At 46.4% G+C, this 27,039-nt stretch overlaps 1 protein-coding gene across 2 annotated transcripts; it reads right to left on the bottom strand.

Moving 5' to 3' along the window:
* Nucleotides 1–2,467: 2,467 nt before the first annotated feature.
* Nucleotides 2,468–26,367, bottom strand: LOC113197503 (uncharacterized). Of its 2 annotated transcripts, none has more exons than XM_026409868.2 (6): nucleotides 26,334–26,367; nucleotides 17,662–17,756; nucleotides 17,300–17,426; nucleotides 16,998–17,108; nucleotides 15,405–15,464; nucleotides 2,468–4,778 (listed from the first exon to the last, which is right to left on the bottom strand). In XM_026409868.2, exons 2-6 carry the CDS (start codon nucleotides 17,701–17,703, stop codon nucleotides 3,454–3,456), a joined length of 1,665 nt encoding a protein of 554 aa, XP_026265653.1. In that variant the 5' UTR covers nucleotides 17,704–17,756; nucleotides 26,334–26,367; the 3' UTR covers nucleotides 2,468–3,453. The 2 variants fall into 2 exon arrangements, with proteins under 2 accessions (XP_026265653.1, XP_026265654.1); XM_026409869.2 differs by lacking the exon at nucleotides 26,334–26,367 and adding an exon at nucleotides 25,148–25,206.
* Between the last annotated feature and the right edge of the window lie 672 nt (nucleotides 26,368–27,039).

Genomic DNA, 27,039 nt, shown 5'->3' with positions numbered 1-27,039 from the left:
AAAAAAAATTGTAGTTGTATATGGACAGCATGCCTTTGTTTACTTTTATGTGGTGCTAAGGATCGAACCCAGGGGGCTGGGGATGTGGCTCAAGCGGTAGCGCGCTCGCCTGGCATGCGTGCGGCCCGGGTTCGATCCTCAGCACCACATACCAACAAAGATGTTGTGTCCGCCGAGAACTAAAAAATAAATATTAAAAATTCTCTCTCTCTCTCTAAAAAAAAAAAAAAAAAAAAAAAGGATCGAACCCAGTGCCTCCCTCATGCTAGGTAAGCATTCTGCCACTGAGCTGCAGCCCCAGCCCTAGACTTCTTTAATGAAGTCTGCATGTTTCTTGGGAGGTGTTTCATTTTTTCAAAATTTTTTTAGTTGTAGATGGACTCACAATATCTTTATTAATTTATTTTTTACGTGGTTCTGAGGATCGAACCAGTGCCTCACACATGCTAGGCAAGTGCTGTGCTACAGAACTATAGCTCCAGTCCTAGAGTTTCATCTTAATGGTAATGTCATTAGCAAAGCATGGAGGCACCTTTTCCACCTCTGCATCTCCGGGGACTGGATGAGCCTCCCTGACTGGGAGGCCACGACATGTTTCACTTCCTTTGCATAGTGGACCTCTTTCAGGCTTCCCAGTTTTTCCTGGTTTGGAGCTGCCTGCTTGTGTCCTGTGGTCACTGAAGCGCCGATCTTTGTGTCAACGTTATTGAGCTTTCTTCACCCAAATAATTGTTATAGTCATTGTTTGTTTGTTTGTTTGTTTTTAAACTGGAATATGTCAGATTATATACAGTACACAGAATTAAATTTCAGGAGGACCATGATTTTTAATAACTCTTATTTATTTATTTATTTTTATGTGGTGCTGAGGATCAAACCCAGGGCCTTGCACATGCAAGGTGAGCGCTCTACCGCTGAGCCATAACCCCAGCCCCCCATGATATTTTTTAATGATAGAAAATTTGAAAAGTATTAAATAGCAAATTCTTGGTAGCCAATAAGGAGAATTAATGAAGATTTAAATGCATTAATATAAAGATTTAAATGCATAAACTGTAAAGATTTCTGAATATACACACACACAAATTCAAAATAAAAGTGAAATGGTACTGACAAATGACAAGTAGTTGGGCAGGTAAAGCCCAAGAGGTAGGTCACCACTACTTGAAGGGAGCCCAAGCTCATTGTGGCCTCTGACCTCATGTTCCCCAAAGGTAGCTGCCCATGTGTTCCAGGTGGCCATGAGGAGGTGAATGGCAAGAACAGAGAGCTGGAATCCCCTCCACCAGGGGCACTGATGCCCACTTCCCAGCTCCACGGACACCTGAACCTGCACCTGGGTGCATCAAAGGTGGCCTGCCAACAAGAATAGGAGATGGATGCTGAGCATGCTTCATCTAAGAATGCAGGAAAGCCAACTATGCGTTTTAGAAAGGTCTCCCTGGAAACCTAGGCTATTGGAGGATTGCGCTATCCAGCACTCTGTATCGTGTAACTTCAGTTGTCCTGGGACACAGCCTTTGTTTCTTTTCTTTTTTTTCATATAGTCTTTCTACACAAATCTTTGTACTGAATTCAATCGAGCTCCTATTCTCATCCTGATTGGTACATGACTGTGCTCTGCTTTTCTGCAAGATCAGCAATTGTGGCTTGAGTAGTGGTGGGCTCCAACCAGCAGCCACAGAGACTCCAGCTGCAGACTCCCCTAGTGAGGGCTGGCAGCCTCCCTCCTCCCTCCACTAAGGTCTTACACCCTTAGTGGCCTCAGCTCCTTTTCAGAGTAGACTCTCTGAAGTGTCCCTTTGTGAGGGCAGCTTTGTAAAGTTTGACTGCACTCACCTCAACTCATCGATTCCAGCTTCTCTGTCATCTCTTCAGAAAAACATCAGTGATCTCACCTCTTCTAGGAAGCAGTGCCCAGTGGCCTCCACTCTGTTGGCTCCCTTCAGTGACCTGAGCCCTCTGGAGAATTCATCTCAGTGCTCCCAACTCTGGATTTTCAGCCTCACTGAAGTGACACCACAGTGGCCTCCTTTCCTTTCTGCAGTAAGGCATAGACCTTGGCTCTCCTCACTGAGACACTTAGTGTTGCCCTTCTCTGCAGCCCTTCTGTGATCAGCTCCTCCTCAAGCAGTGGCTCAGCTGTACCGCAGCTCCCTGCTCAAGCCAAGGCCTCAGGGACGGGCCATTCTTACCGAGCTCTTGTCACGTATAATGAGGACCAGCACCCCAGCGCTTCTCTCTTCTCCACCAGGCACTGACACATTCAGGTTTGACGCGACTTAAACCTCATACCTTTGTTTTATTTGCAAGTAGATACTAATAGAAATGGCTCTGATATAAACTCAGATATAAGAACCATACCCTTAAAAACTGAGCAAATAATTCTGAACAAATTCAAATTTTTAATTATGAATAAACCAAATTTATCACAGGCAATGAATAGTAGACTGTCTTAAGCCAGGAGTTAAACAACAACAACAACAACAAACCCCAAACAACTGGAGTACAAGAATGGACTATTAGAGCTAGTAAAAAAGAGTGAGAATTTAAAAAAAAATATATGCATTGCGGGTGTGGTGGTGTACCACAGGAGGCTGAGGCCCCAAGCAGCTCAGCAAGACTATTCACAATAAAAAATTAAATGGGATGGGGATGCAGCTCAGGGGTCCAGTGCCCCTGGGTTCAATCCTGGTACCAACAAAACAAAACAACTCGCAACAAGGAATCATCTTTTCAGCAATATTTTCTTGCTTGGGACCTAACTGGCCCCAAAGATCCAGAATCTCTGGCATGCAGAGTCTACAGGTCTTAAGGAAAACAGCCATGTTTTAGTTGCATTTTTACTCAAGTGGCAGGACATTCCTTCTGGTCTTGGATAAGTTAAAGCACCAGATAAAAGTTTTTTTTTTTTTTTAAATTTACATAATTTCTAATGAACACATCTTTAGACTTCTTTTTCTTTTCATACAAACAGGTATTTGCACAGTTACAATTTTCAGCGATGTCATGTGATCCTTGATGTTGTATATCAATTTATCCACACAGCACTTCTGTGTTTCAAGAGAATACTGAAAACAGTCCAGTGTTCTAAGTTTCACAGCTAACTGTTTAGGAAAGGCATGCATCTTCAGAAGAGAAAGAACCTCACTGGGAACATAAGGGAGTATTTTAGGACAAGTCCTTTTACTTTAACTTCCTTTTGTTATTCCTTTCAAATGAATTATCTAATGTTGAAGAAACAAGGAATTATGGCTATCTTTACCCAAACTTCATTATGATTGCACGGTGATTCTTCAATATAACTTCAGGATGTTGAGGAAAACAAAACATAAGTTCTGCAGCTTTTCCACGGGAAGAACATGCCCAGTGCTTCTCCCTGCAATTATTTTGTGGCACTGAACCCCGAGGGAGGGTAGTGAGGCTGCCTCCTGTAGCCACCAGGCCCCATGCTCACAGCTTCCCGTGCACCTTCTGGTGCTGGATAAGGTGGCCGTGTTGGTTGAAGGCACGTCCACACTCCCCACACTCATAGGGCTTCTCCCCTGTATGGATCCGCTGGTGCTGGATGAGCACCGAGTACTGGCTGAAGGCCTTACCACAACTGCTGCACTCGTAGGGCTTCTCGCCAGTGTGGGTCCGCAGGTGCACGATCAGGGTTGCCTTAAGGCTGAAGGCCTTGCTGCACTCTGTGCACTGGAAGGGCTTCTCTCCCGTGTGGATCCTCTCGTGCTGGATCAGAGAGCGACGTGCGCTAAAAGCATGCCCACACTCTCCACACACATAGGGCTTCTCCCCGGTGTGGACCCTCTGGTGCTGGATCAGGTGGGAGTGCTGCACGAAGGCCTTGCCACACTCGTAGCAAGCATAGGGCTTTTCCTCTGAGTGGATCCGCTCATGGTTCATGAGGGTGGAGCGGTGGCTGAAGGCCTTGCCACACTCGCCACACTCGTAGGGCTTCTCTCCTGTGTGCACATTGTGGTGCTGGATGAGGACTGAGCGGTCACTGAAGGCCTTCCCGCACTCACTGCACGAGTAGGGCTTCTCCCCTGTGTGCACCCGCTGGTGCTGCAGCAGCGTCCTCTTTACACTGAAGGTCTTCCCGCACTCGCTGCACCGGTGAGGCTTCTCCCCAGTGTGTACCCTCTGGTGGCTCCGCAGCACAGTGCTGTGGTTGAAGGCCTTCCCACATAGTGGGCACACATAGGGCCTCTCCCCTGTGTGGATCCGCTGGTGCTGGATGAGGTGCGAGAGCTGGGTGAAGGCCTTCCGACACTCGGCACACTCGTGAGGTTTCTCTCCTGTGTGAATCTTGTGGTGCTGAGCAAGGTCCGAGCTCACTCGGAAGGCTTTTCCACACTCGTTACATTCATAGGGTTTCTCGCCAGTGTGGATTCTCCTGTGTTTACTGAGGACTGAGCTTTGGCTGAAGGCCTTCCCGCACACACTGCACACATATGGCTTCTCACCTGTGTGGATTCGCTGGTGTTGAAGAAGATGGGAGCTCCGCCCAAAGCACTTCCCACACTCGATGCACATGTAGGGCCTCTCTCCACTGGGAGCTTCTGGGTGTGGAGTCAGTGGCCTGCTTCTATTCGAGACCCGAGCCTCGCCAGGGACGACAGGGCTTGGATGCAGGCAGAAGCTCTGCTCTGGGTTATAATGTTCTTGAACGATGCTCCCTGAAGATGCTTTCCCCAGATGCACTGTTACCTCATCTGAAATTAACGGCTTTAAGGGCCAATCTGTATTTTGGTTCTCTTCCTTGGTTTTGCATTCTGAAACAACAAATCCAAAATGACAATGTCAACACTTCTCAAAACTGCACAGTACAACCCTGAAGCTGGCTTTCTGAAGGTCACTCCCTGCTGGAGAAATCCGAAGATTAAATTTCCACAAGACCCTGTAATGACTGACAGTGGAGTGCCAGTGAGGAGGTACCCCTGCAGAGTGCCCAAGAACACTACAGTGGGGTGTGGCCTAGTGCTTCCCCAGGCCCTGCCCTCCCTGGAGCCCTCAGGTGAACGGAGCCTCAGGAGGCCACATGGAGCTGATTGCAGGACTCTCCCAGCCTGAAGGAGCCCTGTGCACACAGAGAGTAGCCAGTGAGCAGCGAAAGTCTGGCCTGGGGTGGGTGGAGAGGCTTGCATGCCTGTGAGCAGGCTGGGGAATGCAATCCTGGGGCCAGTGGATTTGTGTGTGGGGGGTTGGTGCTGAGAACTCTTTGTAGAAGATAACAGGGTGAAGAATACTCAGGCAGGTGAGACTAGAGACACAAAGGGTGGTGGTGGGAATCTGCAGCCCAATTTAGCTGTGGACAAGGCCTGCAGGGATGGCAGGGTGGAGGCAGGAGAGGCTGGGGTGGAGATGCTCTGGGTATCCACAGGTGTTGTGTGCCACTGTGTGTGAGGGGGTAGGGGGTGCTGAGACAACCATGTTCCAGTAACTTGGGCCACTCACATTATGACTTCATGTGGTGGTGGCTACTTGCTAGAAGCCCAGGCTGTGTAGAGGTCCCTGCATTGAGGAGTGATGAGTGGCCCAGCCCCACAAGAGAGGGGGGAGCAAGAGGATGGCTCCCCAAGGCAGTGGCATGCTGAGTCCTTCAGGCTTCCTTGGGCCAAAGGGCCACAGGCTCCACTACAATGCAGAATGATGACCAGGCCTCCAGCATCTGAGGCTCCAGGGCACACTGACACCTCCTGGAGGGCTTGGGATTCTAGCCCACCTTCAGTGCTTCTCCCTGTCCCCTCAATCCTCTGTTGGGGACTGCCCTAAGGGATGTTCTAGTATAAGCAGCTCCACAGTGGAGGAAGACCTGAGAAGGCAATTCTCCATCTGCTGGAAGACACACCAGGATCTGGGATAGGGTACTAAATTTGTAGCTGACCCACAGATGCTGAGATCACAGGCAAGGATAGCACCAGAGATGTGGGCACACACTTCTTTTCCAATCCTCTCCAGAGGTTACTCTGGGTGAGAATGAGCATTCTCAGCTCAGCCACTCCTTGGGAACAGCTGTCCCCCACATCCAGAGACCTGAAGCCACAGGCCCCAATAGCTCTCATCTGGAGTCCCATGGGGAAGTGTATCTGACTAGCAATAAGTGACATGTTCCCAGGGTGTTTCACCACTGAGCTACATCCCCAGCCCTTTTTATTTTATGAGATAGGGTCTGGCTAAGTTGCCCAGGCTGCCCTTGAACTTGCCAACCTCCTGCTTCAGCCTCCGGAGTCACTGGGATCATAGGTATATGACACTGCGCTTGGCTAGAAGCTTTACTCTTTATATATATATATATATATATATATATATTTTAGTTATAGTTGGATACAATACCTTTATTTTATTTATTTTTATGTGGTGCTGAGGATCGAACCCAGGGCCTTGCACGTGCGAGGTGAGCGTCCTACCGCTGAGCCACAACCCCTGCCCACAGAAGCTTTACTCTTTAATTGGCTCTAAACATGCTTTGGGAAGACATATTGAATAATGGGCCTCTTGAAATCTCAACAAAGAGATTTGGAAAGTAAGAACCTAAGAGAAATGTCCACAATGCCAAGGATCTTCTGTGACTGGCAGGAACATCCATGAAGTGTTTTATGATGGAAGTGTTTGGAAAAAGATTTGAGCAAAGGTGGCAATAAATAGAATGTGCTTGGTTTGATTGGTAATGTTTTTAGTCATCCAAGAAATGGTTACCTTGGAGACTGAGACATACCAAATACTAGTGTTTCTTCTACAAGCATGGTGGCAGAGCAGAGTGCACCAATCCTCAAGGACCGCCTCCATGGATGAGGGGTTTCCAATGGTGGTGGCCTGAGCTGGGGGTGTCACTCCAGGCCCAACCAACCTGCTCTGCCATACTTGCCTGGAGCATAGCTGCCCTATCAACATGAAGGCCCTCCAGTACCCACCAGGGCTCAGCCAGGAGCTCAGTCAGACCTCTCCTTTTGGACAGAATTTGGTTTGTTGCTCCAAGAACAAGCCCTCCTACAGCTGCCAGACATTTGGAACTCATGTCACTCTTCCAATTCCTTGTCTTCCTCTTTTCCCACACCAGCATCCAGACTAATCCCTGTAGTTTCCTGTTGAAACTCCAGCTGACCCCTCTTACTACCCACCCCATCACCTGGGTACTCACCAAACCAACAGAAACAGAACCCAACTCAGTGTGGAGTCATGTGGCTGTATGTTCCTGAGTCCCTCTGATCATCTTTACTATACACTATGTGAAATACGTTGCTTTGCCATCATCACTCATTACATGCTATCTTGCTTTTCCTGGAGGGAGAATGCTGGAAAGAACATCTCTTCCAGCCCAACAACTGGTAAAAGCCAGATCATCTACAAAACCCCTTCTTTTCCTGAACCCATGAGAGCCGAGGGCACACGATGGCTGACTAGCTGAGGACCTGAGACAGGTGTCCAATGGAAAGAAGACTTTGGGACATGTGCACTGCCCTGCCCTATGGAGAAGGCAGATGGGGCCATCATACAGTGGGCAAGGAGAATGCCTTAGCCAGCTGCTGGAGAACCTCAGGGAGCCATGGTACAGGGCTTTTCTCCATGGTCCTCCGGGGTCTTCTCTACTGGCTCCCCAGGCACTCATGAGAAAGTCTCCTGGGAGGTTCAGGCCTGGAGGAAGGAAGGGAAAAATACCTGCCTGGTCCTCTATATGGAGCAAGCCAGAAGTCACTGGGAGCAAAGAAAACCTATCACACCTAAAGTACTGGTAATAGTCACTGTGGCTGGGAGAAGAGAAAAGAGAAATGTAGGGCAGGAGACGATCATGGGTAGATAATCAGGTCTCCCACAGCCAGACAAAGGGCAGGATCATTGAGGTGTTGTCCAAGACCCCAAAACCGACCACCTGAGACTAAAGATGGGCCAGGTGAGCACAGTTCCCTTGTTCCCCACCTCCTGAGGTGAGCAAGCCCTAGGTCATAGGCAATAGAGTCTATGACTAGGGTAGGGCAAGAGCAGGAGGGACCCTCTCTGAGGTACTGGTATGTGTGGAAGACTGACAGCCCCTAACCTGTGCACCAGGAAATGCTAGAGGAGTTTGACTCTGGTGATGCACACAAAGTAATCATGACAACAAAATTCAAACCTAGCTGGGGGGCTGGGGTTGTGGCTCGGAGGTAGAGCGTTCGCCAAGCATGCATGAGGCACTGGGTTCAATCCTCAGCACCACATTAAAAAAAAAAAAAAAAAATATATATATATATATATATATATATATATATATATATATAATTCAAACCTAGCCCTTGTACTGACTGGACTGATCCAGCTTACACACTGGCTGCCCAGCAGGAAAGGTCACATTTTCACACTTATGTTGGCATTCAGTAAAAATTTATGAGATACTCAGAAAGAAAAAGAACACAAAAAACAACAAAAATTTAAATCAATCTAAAAAACCGACTAAGAGATAACCATACATTGGATGAACATGATGACCAGATGGAGAATTTTAACAGAGGAATTAAAAACTAAGAAAGAGCTAAGTGTGGTGGCACCCATCTGCAATCACAGCTACTGCAGTGGCTGAGGTAGGAAGACTGCGAGTTCAAGGCCAGCCTGGGCAACTTGGCGGGACCCTGTTGAAAAATAAAAAATAAAAGGGTTTGGGCTGGGAGCGGTGGCACAGGCCTGTAATCCTAAGGGCTTGGGAGCCCCAGGCAGCAGGACTACAAGTTCAAAGCCAGCCTCAGCAACTTAATGAGACCCTGTCTCAAAATTAAAAAAATAAAAAGGGCTGTGGATGTTCTTCAGTGGCTAAGTATCCTTGGGTTCAATCCCCAATACCGTAAAAAAGTTATTCAGATAGAAGATATATGCCCTGGGCTGGGGATGTGGCTCAAGCGGTAACGCGCTCGCCTGGCATGTGCGCGGCGCTGGGTTTGATCCTCAGCATCACATAAAAATAAAATAAAGATGTTGTGTCCACCGAAAACTGAAAAATAAATATTAAAAAAATTCTCTTTCTCTCTCTCTTAAAAAAAAAAAAAGAAGATATATGCCCTATAAAAGCTTGGACTTACAAAAAAGAAATGAAGAGCTCTGGGAATAGTTAAAATGACAACCGTTTTAAATACAGGCAAATATAAAAGACTGAAAACAGTTCTACCTCATTCTTAAAGACTCAGAAACACTCAAGAGTAAAACATGCTAATGTCACAGAATTCTATTAGAGGGAAGGAATATAGAAGCTCTTATGGTCTATTTGTGTTCCCCAAATCTAGATGCTGACGTCCTAACCCATGTGATAATACTGAGAGGTGATCCCCTGCTGGATTCAGGCAGGTGGGTAGGGGGGGCCCTTGCTAGGGGATTGGCGCTTTTATGACACCAGAGCTTGTGCTTTCTGCACACTGTAAGAAGGTGGTTGAGGGTTGGGGATGTGGCTCAAGCGGTAGCGCGCTCGCCTGGCATGTGTGCGGCCCGGGTTCGATCCTCAGCACCACATACCAACAAAGATGTTGTGTCCACCGAGAACTAAAAAATAAATATTAAAAATTCTCTCTCTCTCTCTCTCTCTCTCCCTCACTCTCTCTTAAAAAAAAAAAAAAAAAAAAGAAGGTGGTTGAACTGGCTGGCACTTTAATCCTGGACTTCCCAGCCTCTGAACTGTAAGGAATTGCTGATGTTTAAGCTACCCTGTTTGTAAAATGGCCCACAAGGACTAATCAGGTAGAAGTACACTGTTGCAAGATTCTTACACTATATGTGAAGTGGTAAACATTGTTTGAGGTTAGACAATGGTTGGAGACATTTTTGTCCCTTGGCATCTGCGAATTGCCCCCACACCAACATCAGAAATGTTCAAGTCCCTTCTATAAAATTAGGATTTGCATGTAGTCTATGTACACCCTCCCGTACACTTTAAATCATCCCTGGATGGCTTATAATACCTTCTACAATGTGCTATATAAACCGTTCTTACACTGTGTTGCCTAGGGATTTAACAACAAGCAACAAAGTACATGTACAACAGAGAAGCTATTTTTTTTCCCAAATATTTTCAGTATGCAGTTGGTTAAATTTGTGGATGCAGAACCCATGGAAGCCGAGGACCCACTCTATTGTAAACTGCATAGCAGCCACTAAGCATTATTTTTTTAAAAAGAGGTTAAATGATAAGCAAATAGCAAATATAAAGTTTTCAATAATCATAAAATTCTTCAAGATATAAAAGCAGGCAGAAAAGTAGGATGAAAATCAAAGAGCAGATGGAACCTTCAGAAAACAGTCCAAACCGCAGATTTTAACCCAGGGGTATCAACAATTACATTCAAGGTAAATGGTCTAATGGTGTACCAGAATCACAACGAAGAATTCTCATGAGAACTGAATTTAATCCTTACAGGCTGACTATGGCTGGAATAAAGGCTTCTAGATGGCAGGTGTTAAAGACCGACAGCAGAAGCCACCAGGTAGCAAGCCCAGGGACAAGCTCATGGAATCCATAGCTAAACAGAAAAGTCCCCCAGACGCTGTGATGACCCAGCAGTACCTCCCTTGAGAAGGATCCTTAGCCGGCACTACCTCAAATGCTGTATTGCCTGTTGCTGTCAATGTGGTCACATTCCTGGAAGTATCCTATTTAGAGGTGGAACTTAGCTGAGGCTGGAGCAGGCATTTGGACTCGTGCTACCTTTCTGCCTCTAATGCACCTCTAGGCTGGTACACTCTCATGTCCTCCTGGAACTTGAAAGGTAAAACATGACATGAAAACTACATAGCAATGGCTTTTAAGATGAAAAAGTACTCCTTCTAGGGCTGGGGTTGTGACTCAGTAGTAGAGTGCTTGCCTAGCATGTGTAAGGCACTGGGTTTGATCCTCAGCACTACATAAAAATAAATGAAATAAAGGTATTTTGTCCATCTTCAACTAAAAAAAAAAAATACTCCTTCTAGGGCCTGGTACAGAATCTGTGGAGACTGCCTCTGTGACTAGGGCAGAGTTGTGGCACAACCAACTCACATTTGTTTTTCCAGTTTCCACTCCTGGTCTACCTTCGATCTCCCTTTCCACCACCTGCCTCCACCTCTGGGTCTGGGCCGGCACATCTACCCTGGTGCCCTTTAACTCACATGGTTTGTGCTTTTTGCCTATCTGGCTGTCCCAACTGCCATGTCCCCCTGTTCCACTTGAGAATGCACAGGCCCTCAAGACATCCTGCAAATACCCTTTCTCCATGCTGCTCTCCCTGTCTTCTTCCCCCAAACCTGAGAGACATTTTCTCTGTAAGCCCAGGACGTTTTGCTAGTACCATTTAATGGCATTTTCACTTTTAAGCAAATAGACACAGAAAACAGCTTTCAAAATACATGTAAAATATATAAGGCCTTTGGAAAAGATCCAGTATTCATCAACTGATGGATAGATAGATAAAATGTGGAGCCACACAATGAAGCATCAGAGACACTACACAAAAGAACCCTGAAAACAAGTTGCCAAATAAAAGGCAGACACGAAAAACACATTGTTTTACTTATGTGAAATGTCTGGAACAGGTAAATGCAGACAAGAAGAGTAAGAGGAACAGGCACAGGGTCTAAGGCTTCTCCTGGGGGTGATAAAGTTTTCCAAACTAGATTGTGATGATAATTTTGGAATATAACCAGAAGCCATGTAATTATATACTTCGGGTGAATTGTATGGCAAATGAATTAAATCTTAATATATATTTTTCAAATGTAGGGCCTCACTAGATAAGTGCTCTACCTCTGAACTATATCCCTGGCCTATAAAGCAGTTTTTAAAAAAATACAAAGAGGGGCTGGGGATGTGGCTCAAGCGGTAGCGCGCCCATCTGGCATGCGCGCGGCCCGGGTTCGATCCTCAGCACCACATACAAAAAACAAGGATGTTGTGTCTCCTGAAAACTAAGAAATAAAATATTAAATTTTTTTTTCTCTCTCTCTCTTCTCACTCTCTCTTTAAAAAAAAAAATAAAAAAATACAAAGAATAATGACAGGCTGGGTGTGGTGGCACCTGCCGGTTATCTTGGTGACTCAGGAGGATGAAGTGAAAGGATCACTTGGGCTCATGAGTTTGAAATCAGACCTATCTCAACAACAACAACAACAACAAAAGGTCAATAACAGAATGAACACAACACCCCCACAGACCCACAACCTACTTTAGAAAGAGAATGTCGGCACTTCTTTGAACATCTCTCTGTGTCCCTCTGTACCATGAACCCTATTTCCTGACTCTCAAAGGCAACTGCTATCCCAATATTAATATCTTGCTTTTATACTATTATCTTCTGGAATGTCTTTTCATAGAATTAACAGTGTTTTTAAAAGTGAAGACATTCTAATAACAGTGGTTTTTTTTTGTTTTTTTTTTTTTTGATAATAGGGATTGAACCCAGGGGCACTTTACCACTGAGCCACATCCCCAGACTTTTAAAATTATTTATTTTGAGACAGAGTCTTGCTAAGTTGATTAGGCCTCCACCAAGTTGCTGAGGCCAGCCTTGAATGTGATCTTCCTGCCCTAGCCTCAAAAAAAATCTTAGCTTGGAAAATCTCAATATCAATTTTTAAAATAGATTATGCTTTTGGTGTCTTTCTTATTAAATCTTTGCCTAACCAAAAGTTAAAATAATTTTATTCTATGGTTTCTTAAAATTTCAGAGTTTTAGATTTTATATTTAGCTCTATGACCATTCTGGGTTGATTCTTATGGTGCAAAGTTATGAATCAAAAAATTAATTTGGGGGGCTGGGGGTGTGGCTCAAGTGGTAGCGCGCTCGCCTGGCATGCTTGCAGCCCGGGTTCGATCCTCAGCACCACATACAAACAAAGATGTTGTGTCCACCTCAGCTTCTCAAATTGCTGGGATTATAGGTTTTGTGCCTCTGTGCCTGGCTAACCTGTTATTTATTTTACTATTCAAATGATTCCATTATGAGCTGGGCCCAATGGCATGCCCTTGTAGTTCCAGCTATTCAAGAGCTAAGGTGGCAGGATCACTCAAACCTAGGTGATTGAGACTAGCCTAGTCTAACATGGCAAAAGCCTGTCCCAAAACAAAAAACATCACATCTGTCATCCCAGCTACTGAGGAGGCAAAGGCTGAAGAATTCTGAGTTCAAGTCCAGCCTGAACAAGCAGCTGCCTCAAAAATAACTGAATTGTTCCGTTTTAGACTTAGCAACTTTTAACTCTTCTAACATAGATCATAAAAGAGCTAAGTACTGTATTAGCAGAATATCACAAATTTTGATGTTGTGCTTTCACTTTTATTCAGTTATTTAATCATTTTCACTGTGGTATATTTCATTATATTTAAATGTCAAATTTTTCTATTCTACTGTTGATGGACATCTGAGTGATTTTCAGTCTTCCATCATGAAGCATGCTTCTACAAAGATTCTTGTTTGTTTCTTAGTACTTATTATGTATCAGGGTTGGGTGTGGGGAACATAAGGATTCATATTTCAATTCCATTAGATAATGCCAAACTAGTGGGGGCAGTGGTGCACATCTATAATCCCAGCAGCCCAGGAGACTTGAGGCAGGAGGATCTTAAGTTCAAGGCCAGCCTCAGCAACTTAGCAAGGCCCTAAGCAACTTACTGAGACCCTGTCTCAAAAAAAAGTTAGCTGGGCTTGGTGGCACAGCCAGCTTCAACAAAGGTGAGGCACTAAGCAACTCAATGAGACCCTGTCTCTAAATAAAACACAAAATAGGGCTGGGGATGTGGGTTAGTGGTTCAGTGCCCTGAGTTCAATCCCCTGTACTAAAAAAAAGTTAAAAAGGGTTGAGAATGTGGCTCAGTAGTTAAGCACCCCTGGATTCAATCCCCGTACCAAAAAAAAAAAAAAAAAAAGAATCATAGCCTCTGGGACAGGAGTCCCTGTGTTTCTCCTTTGCTAGCAAAGCAATAAAACATTTTTCCTTATTCTAAAAACAAACAGGAACTTGTTCAAGTGTTGTTTCCACTTTTCTTGTTGAGTATTTCTATATCTTTTTTAAAGTTTCCTTCAGAGCAATTTGTTTAAGTGTATACCGCATTTATAAACTAAAACTGAGGATTTAATAGGATCTTCATTTTAAAAAAAAATCTAAATTTACAGTCATCTATTTAAGATTTTTTTTTTTTTTTTTTGTGCCAGCAATTGAACCCAGCAAAATCCCACTCAGCAAAATCCCCAGCCCTTTTTATTTTGAGACAGGGCCTTGCTAAGTTACTGAGGCTGGCTTTGAACTTGTGATCTTCCTGCTTTAGCCTCCTAAGCTGTTGGGTAAATAAGATTTTTAACGAATTTTATTTTTCAATAAGTTATGCTGGGGGGGCTGGGGTCGTGGCTCAGTGGTAGAGCGCTCACCTAGCATGTGTGAAGCCCTGGGTTCGAGCCTTAGCACCACATAAAAATAAATAAAATAAAGGTATTGTGTTCAACTACAACTAAAAAAAAATAAAAAGTTAAGCTAGGGCTGGGGTTGTAGCTCACTGGTAGAGTGCTTGCCTCGCAGCATGAGGCCCTGGGTTTGATACTCAGTACCACATAAAAAAAATAAAGAAAGAAAAATGAAGATATTGTGTCCATCTACAACTAAAAAAAAATATATTCTTAAAAAAAAAAAAAAGTTATGCTATATGTTCTTTAAACTGATAAGACTAGCTTTATCCCCCCCCCACCCCCAAGGCCCATCTTTATAAAATACAAGTCTGTAGGCCAAAGAAAGAATCAGTTATTTGCATTAAAGTATCACTGCTGGGGGAGGGGGAGGCTGGGGTTGTGACTCAGTGGTACTGGTGCTTGCCTAGCATGTATGAGGCACTGGGTTCGATTCTCAGCACCACATATAAACAAATAAATGAATAAAAGGTCTGTCAATAACTAATAAAAATTTTACCAAAAAAAAAAAAAAAAAGTACCACTGCTCTATTATTTGTTTTCCTGAATGGGTGGCTTCTGTTGCCAGAGCACCTCTGGTGGACTCTGATGCCAGAGTAACAAGGTAAATGAGATGACTTTCATAATACAATAAGTGGAGGGGAGTCTCAATCAGCCATGGCTTAAAAGTATCATGTGACTTCTTGTGGGGCAGAGTCACAGTGTGAAGGCTGGTGATAGTGGCCCCTGCCCTGTACCTTGCACAGAGCCAACCATACTCCCTTTCAGAATGGTGGCTCTAGTTGTGGTTTTAAGTATAGAGCAGGAAACTATGTTTTCAGTGTGACAAAATACATAAAGGGGAAAAAAGAGATTCTACTGAAACAAATAATGCTTGATTAGGAGAAACCCTTCCTTGTGTGAGTTGTCTTAACAAACTCCACAGCACCCTGGGGAATCCTGTCATATTCTGGTAACACATAAACATAAATACCTCAGGAACTGTACTGTATTAAAAAGATCACACATGCACTTACCCCACGGACAAGATAAGCTGTCCTGCACACAGACTGCAGTGCGATCACATTTGAGGTTGTCTGTAAAAGGAACAGGGAGATGAGCTGACAACAAAACATTCTTCAAAAATGAAAAATATTCCCACTGCTGTTCTGTTAAAACAGTAAGTGAAAACCAGCAGGGGCACGTAGCTTCTGCTTCTATGCCTATTGCTCTCTAGAAGTGACTCAGTCTCATCCTCCTCTCTGGCCTAGGCCAGAGGCAGAGTAACCAGGTGCTTCTGTGCTCTTGGACAATCTTAAGTTTTTTTCAGCCATTAAACTCAAAGACTGCTTAAAAAGGGTCAAAGGTCTCCATCAGGCAGGAGCACAGGCATCTCCACGGACAACAGTTTGGTTTGGCAGTGGCTGCAAAATAACTTGTGTTTTCTTGCCTTCTGTGGGAGCAGTTACCAAACAATGTGAAGTTCTGTGCACTGTTGGGCATGGTGGCACAAGCCTATAGTTCTAGCTACTTAGAAGCCAAAGCAGAAAGATTGCTTGAGCTTAGAGTTGGAGACCGGCCTGGACAACATAGGGAAAGCCTGTCTCAAGAAAACAAGTTTTGTGCAAGATTTCTGTGACATAATATTGTGTCCTCTTGTTCACAGTCACTGGTAAATTAAATTCCTCTGAAGCTGTCATACCCATTGCTCCCTGAGGATGTTTGATTTTGCAGGTTCATAAGATTGTGTGGAATACTGGGGTCCTGTCCACTAGCTTTAAAAAAGCAAGGAGCAAATTTTCAAGGGGAAAATGGTCACATCTGAAATGTTGAAGTCGATCAACTACATGCCAACCTTCCCATCTCAAGAGGGGCACATACTAGCAGGACATAATGACTGAGGTTTTCACAAGACTCAGATGCCATCTTGCACAGTTTTAAGTCTAGACCTGTCTCCATCTGTATCTTTCATTCATTCATTCATTCACACAGCCTGTGTGAGGCATTAGGTTCGATTCTCAGCACTGCATATAAATAAATAAAATAAAGGTCCATTGACAACTAAAAAATATTTTTTAAGAAGTATGATTTTGTTTGTTGCTGATGAACAGAAATACAAATGATTTTGTATCCAGCAATACTACTACGTTTCTCTTGTGAACTCTTATCTAATTTTTCTAATTTGGAATTTGCATAAACTTCAAATGAAGCTTTTCTTTCTCCTTTTTAATTATTAGTTTTGTTGTTTTTTTATTCCACCTTATTACACATAGAATGTAGGAATGGGCTTTTTCACCTGGCACCTGAGCTCTAATAGCAAGCTTCAGTCCTTCACTATGAGTGTCAGGGTGGAGAGACTTCTACAACAATCAGGCAATCTTCAAAACCTGAAAGCCCTATTACAACTAGCCTTGGCTAACAAGTTTTTCTCTCTGAGCAGGGACAAAAATTCATCCATGGCCTGATTTTGTCTCTACCTGGTTTAGCCCTGCTGTACCTAGCTCTAGACCACCAGGTTTAGATTCACCACTACACCTACTTCCTGCCATGGACTGCTACCCAGTCCAGTAATTCCTACTTGTGAGGCCTGACAGCCTTCAATGAAAGAAGGGCCAGCTCCCCTCACTTACCTGAGTGGCCATTCCCCAAGCCCTGGCTCTCAGCCCCCTGTCCGTCCAGGACCCATGGGTCTTCCCCTCGTTCCAGCTGGGAGATGACATTGGGCTTGGATCCTGGAAGTCCTGCTCGAGGGGAAGGAAGCCTTTTATTTATACAACATCTACCCAAATACACTCCCACCCAACCTATGCCACCTTTGGGGACATGAAGACAGACAGGACTGACCTCCTGCTGCAGTGGAGCACACTGGAGGTAGGTGAGCCCCCACCAATCTCACACAGAAACACACAATTAAGCATGTGGGTGGATTTACCCAGTGAAACCACGTTTCCGTAGGTCTCCATCATTACGTTTCGGTAGAGGCCCCGCTGTGCAGGGCCCAGGCGATCCCATTCCTCCTGAGAGAGCAGCACAGCTACATCCTCGAAGGTCACCTTAGCCTGGAACAACAGGAATTCTTGGAGTAAGACCAAATCTTGATGTCTAGGATGGGGTTGTGGGTACATGCCCAGGCAGCTGAGTGTGGGACCCTGTGAGCCAAGGGTGGGGTTCATAAGAAGAAGCCATAAGTTCCGGGGATGCAGTGATACTCAGGCTGCCACAGGGTCCCTGGGCATGGAAGAAACCATAGGGGCTGTGGCCAGGGATACTACACAGGCCTTAGGGACAATTTACCTGGTGTTCTGCTGGCAGTGGCAGGAGTCTGGCAGTTGCCATTACTTTGTTTCTTGGGCCTCTGAGGATGACAAAAATTGGAGGTTCCTGTGGGGCTGTGGAAGGGGAGGGAACATGTGAGGGGCCAGGCCTTGCCTCTGACAGATCCTGACTTCCTGCAGGGAGCCCCAGGGGTCCTTGGTCCTCATGCAGAGCCAGAGAAGAGCATGCTGAGGTGAGACCCAAGGAGCAGCACCCACCACAGGCCTGCTGTTCCACACACTTCCGTGCCAGAACTCTGATCCTACAGTGCAGGAACCTGTCCAAGCCCTGAACAAACACATGGTTCCTGGGCCTTCCTAGCCAGAGCAGGGCTCTCTGGCTATAGGCCCAGAAAATCCCAGTTAGGAAGTGCCAAGGGTCTCTGAGCTCCAGATAAAGGGTACCTGATGCTCTCTAAGGGCTCAGGGTCCCAAACCTTCATTACCCAGGCCCCTGGTAGTCCTCATGGTCAAACCTGTGCAGGGGAGCCAGTGAGGACTCTGGACCATGACCACATATGGACTCTGGACTATGCTGCTGAGCCAGAGGATGCCAGCTCACCAGGGCTCCTGCATGTTCTACACCCAAGGTACATGCATTATGTGGGTTTACAAGCATTAGGCTAGGCTGCCTCCCCAAGCACCCTCCCAACAAGAAGGGGGACAGCCACCAGTGTGGGACTAGGTGGTCTTGCTCAAGGCCCACACTCCTGTGGAGACCCCAACCCACAGATCCATGGTCACTCCTAGACATCCTTTGGTGATCCTGGTGCTCCAATAAGGTAGGGGCTCTCAACCCTATGGCTTGGCCACGGTGTTGGAAGCAGAAACACGAGCAGTGGTGGTTCGGAGTGAACTGAGTCCAGAGTGACCCTAAGGATCTGGTCTGAGACTAGGGGAGGCTTCATCATCAATGAGAAGAGGCCTGAGGCTGGGTAGGTGCTGGGGATGCAAGAGGACAAAATAAACAGAGGTGTCCAACATAACCCAGTAGGCTAGGGAAAGCGAGGACTGAGAGGTCTCCTCACAAGAGACCTCTTTGACACAGCTGGTCCAAAAGAGGATGGGTCATCTTCTGGAGCATTGAGGGAGGTCTGTGACAGTGACTCAGAGCCTAGCCTGTGACAAAGGCAAAGCACATACTGAAAACATGGTACAGGGGCTGGATTTTGGCTCAATGGTAGAGCACTTGCCTAGCACGTTTGAGGCACTAGGTTCAATTCTCAGCACCAAAAAAAAAAAGAAAAAGAAAAAGAAAAGATATCATGTCCATCTACAACTAAAAATATTTTTTAAAAAGTGATATAAGAGCACAATTAACAGTGTCCCACACTTGTGGCCCTCACCACTCAGAGGCTAAAGTAGGAAGACTACATGTTTGAGGCCAACCTCATCAACTTAGCAAGACCCTGTTTCTAAATAAAATAGAAAGGGCTGGGAAGTAGCTCAGTGGAGACTGAGTCTCTGAGTTCAATCCTCAGTACCAAAAAACAAAACCAACAAAAAAAACCAGTCAATCCTTTTAAGCATCTGCAACTGGCTTAGCTGGGCACCATGACAAATAGGACTCTTCAAGACACCTGGGGTAGGAGGTCAAGGGTGATCATTCCCTGTTTTCTTTATAAAATGTCCAATATACACACATCTCTGCATACACAATTATCAGGAAGATACACAATAAACTAACAACTACTGCCTCTGAGGCACAGGACAAGGAAACAGGTGGAGACACAGGCTGATTCCCAATCTCCCTATTCTGAAGTTCTCCAAAAGCTCACGTTTCTGTGGGTGCAAGTGCAATGCAATCCTACTTAGAATTCCCAAAGGAGTCTCTGCATAAAACTGCCTTACAATTCACATGAACATATATTGGAAAATAGGCAAGAATGGAATTCAAAAGGGTGGGGAAGTATGTATGCAGTGGGTACCCAGCGAACCAGGTATCAGCCAGTGATGAAGCTGCTGCAATCAAACCAGAGAGTTGCCTATAAGGGACAGATGGAGCCAAACACAGGTAGAAGCATGGATTTAAAAGACTACAAGCATGGGTGTGGTGGTGCATTCTATAATCTCAGAAGCTCTGGAGGCTGAGGCAGGAGGATAACAAGTTCAAAGTCAGCCTCAACAACTCAGTGAGGCCTTGTCTCAAAATAAAACATAAAAGGGGTGGGGGTGTAGCTCTGTAGTTAAGCACCCCTGGGTTCATTCAATCCCTGGTACCAAATAAACCAACAAACAAAAAACAGATAAGCAGTAAATTTCAGTTCAGTGGGAAGCCATGGTTAATTTACTAACTTATGTATCTCCAGATGGGATATGCACTAACCAACTCTGGATTAGGTAAAGATGGTGTGTGAACATAAACCTGCCTCACTGCTCTGCTTCCTCTCTTCTGGCTCACTTTCCTGACACCTGCCTGTCCTTTAGTAGAGTCGCACACCTTGTCTCCCGCCATACCTGTTGTTTCCATGACATCATGCACCAGGAGAGATCTGCATCTCCTGTCATTTAACTACCCTCCCAGGGACCACACCCTTATCCAGCTACCTCCCATGGGAGTAGACCCTCCCCAAGTGGTCTCCATTCCCTTCATCTCTTCAGAGGAGCAGTCTTTACAGTCTTAGCTTCTGCCATCCCAAACAGCCCTGGTTAGTGTCTCCTTTGATCTCTATGTGGCCAAGTCCTTGTTTACTGTTGGCAGCAGGGACACAACTGGTCTCTTGGGTACCACTCTCTAAATGGGGCCTTCTCAAATGCATCCCTCGATCACCCCCTTCCTCGTTCACTAGGTATGCATGAGAATTTGGCCTTCAGTAAATGCTCAGATTTGGTTCCCTGGAAACCTGGCAGAAGTCAGCTTGCCAAGTCACACTACAGCCCCGACTTCACCTGGGTGAAGGACCAATGACGATCAACCAGAGGAACCACATCTGGGGGCTCCCAGCAGGTCTCCAGGTCTGAAAGCCTGACACAGGAGATGCTGCTTATGTGACAATGACAAGGTTTTGGGGCAGGCCAGTTCCCATTCTTGCTTGCGTCCTGTGCTGGTGGATGATACCAGTTTCCTTGTAAATCTGATGCCAAGCATGGTTATCCCACGAGCCATGATGTTAAGCCCAGGAGATTCAGCCTCTGGTGCCTCTGAGCTGGCTATCACCATTCCCTCCAATTCAACGTCTTCACATGGACATCTCGTAGCATCACAGACATTTAACATCCAATACTAAGTGGGGAGCCACAGTGCCACAGATCCAGAGTGCAGCACCCACCCCCTTCTATCCCGGCATGGTCTATAAACCTATACAGCCTCCTCCCCTCTTCATTCTCTCACACCAACTCCTAGTCTACCATCCTCACTCAACCTGACCACACTGCCCTGTGACCACCCCTTATCAGTCTTATGGCTCCCAACACCATATCTGCCTAGCCACTCCATCTGCCTTCTCAGGGAAATACTATGATTGTCTTCTGCTCAGAAGTCCTTCCAGTCCCCAGTTCAGCTCCCAGGAAGCTATTCTGAATTTTACAACCTTCTTCAGGGAGCTGCAGCCTCTTCACCTCCTGGAGGCCAACATCCCACTCAGCTTTCACACCACCCCTTCCTGCTGTACCAACAAACCAGAGGGAGGCCCAGCAGAGTAGTCCATGGTGGAACATTTGCTAAAGAAATTAATGAAATTACAGGAGGAAAGAGATTACACTTTAAAACTTTTGGCACAGCAACAGGTAAGGAGCGTACGTCCTCTGCTGGCAGAGATGGTGATGCAGAATTTCTCATATTCTTTCTCAGGAAGGCCACCTACATCTCTAAGCCAATCAGACAGGCCCTGAGAGAGCAGGTACCCTAGGGGGATAGACACAAGCAACAGCAGATACAACAATGGCGTTGCAGCAAATGTCACCACGGTTGGCACCTGCCAGATGATTTATACTGTGAGGGCTACCTGAGAGTCAAAATATGGGGTGGGATGACACGTGGATGATGCTCTTATTTTGTATACCATGACCCAAGTCCGAGAAGGGTGTGTGTGTGTCACAGGACCTGGGGCCAGCCTGCTTGCCATACTCTGGGTCTGTGGCACTGCAGCTCCCCCTTGCAAAGCTGGGAGATGACACCCTCAGGGCCTTACAGATATTAGGTGAGCAGAGAGTGCTCACAACAGGAGTGACTTAGATGCTGCTGGACGAGATGATATTATCTGATTCAAAGAGATTAACAGAAGGAAAACTGAAAGACATACCAGGTTGCCAATATGTGTGTGACCAGGAGGGAGGGAAAAGATGGCTAGCTGAGCGAGCCTTAGATCAGAGGGTAGTATCATATACTGTGGTATGGATGAACTACACATACTGCCAAGTTAAAAAAAAAAAAAAAGAAAGCATAACACAAAGAAAGCATATCACATATGGCTGTATTCTCATAAAATTGAATACAATGAATTTAAAAATTGGCACTACCTAATTTTCCATTTTTATTTACTTCTGCACTGGCAGACAAAAGTCTGGGTTTCCGGTAATATGCCTGTGACAGGACGCCAGGATGGGTGAATACTATGCCTCAACCTAAAGCTCAAGTATGAGGCAGGGAAGTGCAACTACTGGGGTCACCGAAAACTTTTTCTTTTTCTTTTTTTTTAATACTTAGGATTGAACCCAGAGGGATTCCACCACGGAGCCACATCCCCAGCCTTTTTAAATTTTTTTTTTTTTTTAAGAGAGAGTGAGAGTGAGAGAGAGAGAGAGAAAATTTTTAATATTTATTTTTTAGTTCTCGGCAGACACAACATCTTTGTTGGTATGTGGTGCTGAGGATCGAACCCGGGCCGCACGCATGCCAGGCGAGCGCACTACCGCTTGAGCCACATCCCCAGCCCCCCAGCCTTTTTAAAATTTTGACACAGGGCTCATTAAGTTGTTGAGGCTGACTTTGACCTTGTGATCCTCCTGCCTCAGTCTCCCAAGTCGCGGGGAATCACAGGTGTGTGCCTGTGTTCCTCCAAGGGTCCCCAGGCTCAATTCCGGGCTTTGCTCTTTGAGAACAACATAGGAGTTCAGACAGAAAAGAAGCATGGTGTGTATATTTTTTTTAAATATTAAAGTGCTGGCTCTTAAAAAGTCCTGTAAAGATGCCGAGATAAGAGACTGGGACAAAATGGAAGTCACTGCCACAGAATATCAGAAATGGAGTCTGAGGAGGCTATGATTGTGCTTTGTTACTACCTAAATATGGGGCAAATACAAACAGCACCCATGCACAGTGCTGTTGGCACCCACATGGGGTCACAGCTAAGCAAAGTTCCTACACACTCACTTGCCAAAAGGAGAATGGCAACAAAAAGGGTTCATTCTGCAGATTCAGGAATCTTGCTTTTGGAAATGTTCATGGGCAATAACCCAAAACAAAACCTCCCAGCAGCAATGATGACATAAGGAGAAATGGAAGGAGCCATACTGCAATGAGACTCTGCCCGGAAGGGATCTGGCCCCTGGGATCATAGCCAGGCAGGATTGCAAGCACAAGAACTAAGGTAGGACCGCCATAGCACGAAGAGCACAGAATGTGAGGTCTGCATAGACACATATACATCTGTTTTGTAAACTAAGCCTAGAAATCAGTGATTCTTTTTGGAATTCCTGATGGTCTTGATGTGACAGAATGAGCATGTACCTGTCCTTCCAGAGGACCCTGTTCACAGTTGCAGGCTGGGACAGACACATTACCAGTCTCCTAGTCTGGAGTAAGCTGTCAGGATCTCCCCTAGAGCTACCACCCTCCTTTCCTCACTCCCTGGGCTTCTTGCAACAGTTCTCTTTATCTCCATGCTCTGGCCCTCCAAGGTGAAGGCACCTTCTGATGAGGCAGCTTCTAAGTCACCTGTGAGTGCAAAGTAAAACACTGCTAAGCACAATCCCTACAACCTTCCCAGATTATATGATCAGAGTGATGAATCCAAACTGGTAGCTTTCCTGTATACCAATGACACCTTGTTTAAAAAAAAAAAAAAAAAAGGAAAAAACCAGATTCAATTCTCAAGTATCAACAAGAAACAAGCTTACATTTTAGAAATGTGTAGATTCAGGCCTGGCAAAATGGGGTATGTTTCTAATCCTAATGTCTTGGAAGGGTGAGGCAGGAGGATGGCAAGTTCAAAGCGAGCCTCAGCAACTTAGTGAGACTGTGAGATCCTGTCTCAAACTAAAAAATAAACAGGGCTGGGGATGTGGTTCAGTGATAGGGTGTCCCTGGTTTCAATCCCTAGTACCACCAAAGCCCCCAAAGTGCAGGATCTGTATGAAGAAAACTATAAAACCTCACAAACAATAAAAGACAATCTGAAAAGCACATATGACAGGTCTCAAAAATAAAGACTGGACAAACTGCAGTGATGTTACTCTCTGCACTGGATTCACAAGCTGACATGCTTCTCATGGGGGTGGAAGTAGTCGAAGAGGGTTCACCAACTGAGGAAGGAGCCAGACCGTCACAGGGCCACAGTGAAAACAGCCACAAGGGCCTCAGTGAGAATCGGCAGCTTAGGAACAGAGCAAAGCAGGTGTAAGTGTGGTGAAGAGACTTAAACTGCAGGAGGAAAGACAATTCACTAAAGGTGCTAGGATGACAGGTTAAGTATTTTGGGAAAAAAATAAAATAAAAAATTTCAAAATATTCAACAAACTACCACGAAGTAAATACAAAGAAATTTTAAAAATAAGAAACAGGAAAAAAAAATCACATCATCTACTGAAAATCTAACAAATGAGTAAGAATTAAAATTTTACAACTACTTCATAAAAGAACTGGAATAAGAATAAAGAAAAATATTTATTATTTTCTGAGGGAAGGGTCTTTTTAAGCAAAATACCAAAGCAGAAAGATTGGGGTGCAGAGACCAACAGATTTGCAGCTTCAAAACCAAAACCTATGCACATCAAAGTCACCAGAAACTCCAGAAATGGCCCAAACACAGGGAAGAATTTGGTACAGGACAAAGGTGGTTTTTCAAATCAATTGAAAGATACATTATGGAACAGAGTGGACAATGTTAGTAATGGTTGACTTAAGGGGGGAAAAAATGAAGGTAGATTCCAAGATGACTGACACCTAAAATTAAAAAACAAAACACAAAACAAACAAACGCAAAACGACTGTATTTCACATTTTACTAGTACCAGGGGAAAAACAAAGAGATTATTTTAAAAATAATCTTGGAGTAGGAAAAGGCCTTTAAAACATGGTACAAAGCCCCAAAGTCTTAAAAGATATATGATCATTACAAACTTAAAATCTTCTACCTCAAAAACAACCCCGCCACCACTAAAACCAGAACAAAAAACCTTTATTGTAGTTAAAAGACACCCGGGGTGCGTTTTCAACTTGTAAGACAATATGAAGTAGCAAATCACAAAGGAAATACGAATAGCTAAAAAACAATTGAAGCAATTTCAACCTCAATCTCACCACTAACCGTCAAAGTCCCCACAGCAAGAATGCAGGAATAAGCCCCCATAATCGGAGGGAACAGGGCTTGAGTCTCACTCCTCTTACCCCGGTCGCCCAGAAAAGCCCCAGTGCGTAATGCCGATGCAAGGGATGTCCAAAACAGATCCCAACAGCGAGAGCCGGAAGCACCCCGCAGGAGGCGAGCGCAGTAAGGCTTCCGAGCTCCGCTTCTAGTTAGCAACAGAAAAGGGTGAGGGCTCGCAAGCCGGCAGCTTGCACCCACATATTTGGGAAGGGTACGCACGAAACTCTCCATTGCCACCTCTGCGAATACTGGCAGGGTGCTGGGGAGAATGGCTTATTTTTCTAATATTTTTCTAATATGCTTGCATAAAAAATTATTGCATTCCTTTTCTATCACATAAATTAAATGCCAAAAATAAAATGTTTTGTTACCCCAAAATCAGTCTCATCCATTAATGCAGCGCTTTTACAAAGTAATAGTGAAAACACCTCATCGGTTAAATAAAACAGTTGTGGGGGGGTGAGAATTCGGAAAGAGGCACATTTGGCTCGTGCTAGCTTCGACCCGAAGGCGTTTTCGCTAAGGCTGGCGGCACCCAGGGTGGGGCGCGGCATACGCACGGTTGCTCAGTCGCACGCACAACCGGTAAACCTCTGGTTTCTAGCCCGGAGTGGGGGCGGCACCTGTGGTCCCGGCTATTCCGGGGGCTGAGGCAGGAGGACGCCTGGACTCAGGAATTCGAGGCAACACAGCGAGACACGGTCCTCTCAAACAAACAAAACGCCGCATCGTTTCTGAGTTTTGGGGGAGCCCCCTCCCCCATTCTCTCCGCCAAGATCTCGCCCGCCGCTCCACGACTCGGACTCGGGCTGCCGAGGCGCTGCGCCCACGGTGGAGAGGTTCCCAGGGTGAGGGGCCAGGGACGGAGGGGGTCCCAGGCTGGGGGAAGGGGAGAGGTCCCGGAGGGTCCGACGGAGGGGGATGGGAAAGGGAGGGGAGGGAAGAGGGTCCGGGCGTCCCGAGGGAGGGGCGGGGGGCGTGGCGAGCCGGGGGACTGGGCCGGGGGGAAGGGCGCGGCCTTGGTCCGTGAGGGCCGCCGCGGGGCCAGCACCAGTGTGAGGACCACCAGCTCTCGTGTCCACGGGGAAGAGGGTCCTACCCGGTACCGACCGGCGCCCCCACTCACCGTCCCCGCACCCTTGCGCGACCGCCGGCCACCCGCAGCGCCCTCAGACAAAGGGGCCGTGCCGCCCCGTCTGCGCAGCCGCCAATCCTAGGCCGGTCGCCCCTCCAGTCCCCGCCCCCTGCCCCAGGACCACCAATCGTGGAGCGCGACTCCTGGCCGTGAAATCGCGGGTTTCGCCTTTTGCCTGGCCCCGCCCCCGAGGACCCTGGGGCGGGGCTGCGGAACCGCTGAGGCTCACGGTGCTGCGAAAGGCGGCGCCAACAGCCCGCACTTCCGGCGGCTGGAGGACTCACTGCTCCGCCTGTGTCAGCGGATCCCACTCCTTCCCCTAACCTTGCCCTAGCAGTCCCTGCCGCCGGGAACGCTCTTCCTCAGACCCCTCCTGGCCGGCTTGTGGAAGCGCGCGGAAGTTGTCTGGCAGAGGCCCTGAGTTGGGATCTCCGCCCGCCTGGGGCGCGAGCCGTGAGGTGGGGCTCGGCCTCTCGCTGCTCCGGGCCTCTGCTGCTGGCGGCGCGGGCTTCTCGGCGCGGGTCGGAGCCTTGCGCTGGGGGAGGCTGCGCTCCTGAGGCGCAGAGGACGGCCGGGACGGGTTGGAGCAGAGGCGCGGCGGGGATTCGACTCTTGCTGCCTGGGGTCCCGACCTGCGGAACAAATCCCGCCCTGGCCAGCTGGGGGCCGGAGGCGGTTGGAATCCAAGTGCCGAGGC

Source organism: Urocitellus parryii, chromosome 7 (genome assembly GCF_045843805.1).
Source record: "Urocitellus parryii isolate mUroPar1 chromosome 7, mUroPar1.hap1, whole genome shotgun sequence".
Taxonomy (NCBI): domain Eukaryota; kingdom Metazoa; phylum Chordata; class Mammalia; order Rodentia; family Sciuridae; genus Urocitellus; species Urocitellus parryii.
Note: the sequence above shows the minus strand (reverse complement) of the source record. Positions and strands in the feature narration are given on the sequence as shown.

Excerpts from the sequence above, each read along its gene's own strand:
- LOC113197503 (XM_026409868.2), bottom strand. The coding sequence starts at position 17,703 with ATGGCAACTGCCAGACTCCTGCCACTGCCAGCAGAACACCAG. Across the intron at positions 17,109-17,299 it reads CGGAAACGTGGTTTCACTGG|GACTTCCAGGATCCAAGCCC; the intron begins GTAAATCCACCC and ends CCCCTCGAGCAG. Across the intron at positions 15,465-16,997 it reads CTTGGGGAATGGCCACTCAG|ACAACCTCAAATGTGATCGC; the intron begins GTAAGTGAGGGG and ends TTCCTTTTACAG.